The sequence below is a fragment of the Dendrobium catenatum genome, unplaced genomic scaffold, assembly GCF_001605985.2.
Source record: "Dendrobium catenatum unplaced genomic scaffold, ASM160598v2 fragScaff_scaffold_432, whole genome shotgun sequence".
In the NCBI taxonomy this organism is placed as follows: domain Eukaryota; kingdom Viridiplantae; phylum Streptophyta; class Magnoliopsida; order Asparagales; family Orchidaceae; genus Dendrobium; species Dendrobium catenatum.
The window spans coordinates 926,771-930,265 of NW_021318894.1; the positions used below are offsets into that span (position 1 = coordinate 926,771).

At 45.5% G+C, this 3,495-nt stretch overlaps 1 protein-coding gene across 1 annotated transcript; it reads right to left on the reverse strand.

Moving 5' to 3' along the window:
- Positions 1-251: 251 nt before the first annotated feature.
- On the reverse strand, positions 252-3,139 carry LOC110092649 (receptor-like protein kinase FERONIA). Its single transcript, XM_020817296.2, has one exon. The coding sequence runs from the start codon at positions 2,855-2,857 to the stop codon at positions 437-439; it is 2,421 nt and encodes an 806-aa protein (XP_020672955.1). The 5' UTR covers positions 2,858-3,139; the 3' UTR covers positions 252-436.
- Between the last annotated feature and the right edge of the window lie 356 nt (positions 3,140-3,495).

A 3,495-nucleotide genomic window follows, 5' to 3' on the forward strand; every position in this document is an offset into this window, starting at 1 on the left:
TAATGACGCGAGTGACAGGACCAACGACCATTGAGGTTTTGAGTTATATATATATATATATATATATGATTTCTAGTCATCTTTGATCTTCAATATTTATTTTGATAGACTACTGTTTTTTTTTTAGATTTTTTTTTTTAGATTTTCAAAGAATTAATTACAAATTTATAGACGTATGTGTAAAAGAAAAAGTTATATTAAAATATTCTGATGCAAAATATGCATCAGAATAAACTTTAAAAATACTCGTTTTGTGTTAAGATTAATGTTGTATATAGTATTACAGATATTATTGAAGCTAATTTAATGTATTTTGCATTATACGTTGAAACTCATCTTAATTTATTTTGCATTATAACATTTTGAATAATTTTTTTTAATATAAAATCTTGAATTATTGATCTACTCATTGAAAGATTAAGCACTAAACAATATGCTAAGCTTCGTGACCGGCTGCTTTTTCTTCATTAATGGCTTCCTCTGCAAAATCCTTAAGTTGCAAGTGGAGAGCAAGCTCCAGATCTCTTAACACATTACCCATCGCCGGCCGCTCGACCCTCTTATCCAACACGCAGCTCTCTGCAGTCCTCATAAATATCTCGAAACAACGTTCTCCCACACTTCCCCTCAAGTCGGGATCCACTATCACCTCCACATCACCCTCACGCCGGCACTGCCGAATCCAATCCACCAAATTCTCCTCCTCCGCGTTCGCCGGATCCAACGCTGGCCGACCCGAAATGACCTCCAGAAGCACTACCCCGAAGGCGTAAACGTCCGATTTCTCCGTCAACTGCATCAGCATAATGTATTCCGGATCCAGATACCCCATCGTCCCCCTCACCGCTGAGCTCACATGGCTGAGCCCAAGATCCTCCGGCCCGTCTTTGCTCAGCCCAAAGTCCGATATTTTGGCCACCCAATCCTCATCCAGCAATATGTTAGACGTTTTCACATCGCGGTGGATGATCGCCGGCTTCGCTCCGGTGTGGAGATAGTGAATCCCTTTGGCCGCGCCGATGCATATCTCGAGCCGTCGCACCCATGGAATCAGCTCTTTCTTCTTCTTGCCGTAAAGGTGGTCGCCTAAATTTCCCAACGGCATGTACTCATAGACTATGATCAACTCTGCGCTGTCATGGCAGTACCCGAGGAGAGAGACGAGGTGATGGTGCGTCAGCTTTGAAAGTGTCTTGATCTCATTGCGAAACTCATCGATCCCTTGACCGGAAAGCGACCCCCCGCGCTTGATGGCAATTATTTTCGCCCCGCCGTCGATGGTTCCGCGATAGACCTTTCCGAATCCGCCTGAACCGATGATCAGGGCGTCGTCGAAGCTGTCGGTAGCTTGTACAAGCTCTGCGAACGAGAACTGCCTGCAATAGGTGGAGCTGATCAGGTTCGATTGATCTGAATGGGGTGAATCTGATGTAAGAGATTTTTTCTTCTTCGAATGGAGAAGATAAAGTAAGGCGAATGCAAGAAGAGCCACAACAGGGCCACCTACACCGATGGCTATTTCTACAATCGATCGAATTTTAACTTTTTTTGAATTGATTATTCTTGTAATTGCGTTGGTATTTTGATCTCTGCTTGGAGTTATTGACACCATCGGATTAGGCCCAGCAAGGGTGTCGCCACCTGCTTCCAATTTGAAGACCTCAAGGCCATTCAAGATGGCATCCCAGTACTCTGGTTGGGCGTACAAATCGGGGTGTAGCTCTACGAAGAGATCAACCATATCGTCAGATTCTGCTTGCTTTGGAATCGCAACGACAAAATCTGTGTAGGTAGGAACTCCAATGCCGCCGGATTCTGCAATAACATCGAAGCCTTCAAAGGCTGTATGGTTATATATGAATATATTGAACACTCTCTGGTTCACAAGAGTGATGGGATATTGGATCTCGCAAAAATGAAATCTTAGTAAGTAATAGAAGCCGGAGTCTACGGGTAGGATCCATGTGAGATTATAGTTCGAATTGATTGTTGCGGAAGGACCCATTGATCGGGCGGTGGCATAAACCTGCAACGGAGCTATGAATTCCGGCAGGTTCGCCGGATACCGAATTGAAACGTTGCTGTCGGCGGCGTAGGTTACGCCAAATCCGGCGCCGTATATGTAGATCGAGTCGTCCTCCCAACTTCGAAACAGGCCGGAATCTTCCATCGGTCCGATGAAATTGCCACCGACGTTGAGTCGGTAGACCGTCTCCAGAGTCCAGTCGGGTTCAACGGTGTACGGCTGAGGCATATCGATATTGGTGATGAGAGGGATGCTTCCGTTGAAGATATCCGGCGAGGAGACGACTTCGATGCCATTGATGAAGGCGTATGAGGACGGGTGCGATGTGGAGGGGATGAAAGTGAGGTTGAGGAGTGGAGAGGAGGAGTTTACTGAATACTCGCGGACGATGTAGGAGATGACTAGGGCTTGGGAGGTTTGCAAAGCGCTGAAGTTGTTAAGGAGGGTGTGAGGACCGGATTTGACGGAGAACAGAGCATCGGCGGCGGAGTAGTTACCGTAGTCACCGGCGTATAAATGGAGGCGGATGAGCTTGCGGCCAGGGGGAAAACGGAAGGAGTAGCTGAAAGGGGACGATGAGAGTCGCGCGGTTCCGTAGGGAAGGTATGGAACGGAGGAGTCTAGGATTTTGGCCTGGAGGCTTAACGTGTTCGGCGTGACGGTAATGCTTGAAGTGGATTCTCCTGTCCAGTTGCGGCCGTCTGGGGCTGTGGATGATTCTGAGGAGCCGCAGTTGAGGAAGATGAAGTTGAATGCGGCGGCCGGAGTTGAGGAGACGCTGAGGAGGAGAAAGAGATAGGAGAGAAGTGGATCGAGTGATAAGTTGGTCATGTTGGCGTTTCAAAGCAGGGCGGCGAGGGAAGAAGATGAAGCCTTCAACGATGGCTTTGGCTTTGAGTGGGCGGGGGGGCACTAAACTGTGTTCCGGGCTCTTATAGACTTACTATTGTTGGGTTGATTCCAAATGAATGAAAGTGCAATATAAATATAGTAAGAAAATTTAATGCATGCGAAATACTTTTCTAAAGTACTTGGGTGGTTGTAGAAAGAATTTAGGAGATTATTTTGATATATTTTGTGTACTCTAAAGAATGAACTTCAAGGCTTGCTATAGTTTAGAGGGATTATTTATGATGATTGCGGGTGTAAATGAGTTGAGTTGAATCTCGTCTCATAGCAAAATTGACCTCAGGTCATAATATACTTGAGCTTGATTCAAGCTCATAAAAATTGGCGAATTATTCTGGACACCCAATCCAGACGTGCCACGTCACCCAAATATACTAGGTCCCGGTATATTTTAGTGACGTGGCATGTCTGGATTGGTGTCCGGACGAATCCGAACACCAAACGTAATAATTTGCCTATAAATTGAGCTTGAATTTGGTTCATGTGGCTAATGACAAATTCAAGCTCAACTCATGAGTTTGAGAACAATGACAAACCATTATGGGAATGTCACGACAAAA

What these genes read in the sequence shown, in the direction of transcription:
- LOC110092649 (XM_020817296.2), bottom strand. Translation starts at nt 2,857, where the DNA reads ATGACCAACTTATCACTCGATCCACTTCTCTCCTATCTCTTTCTCCTC.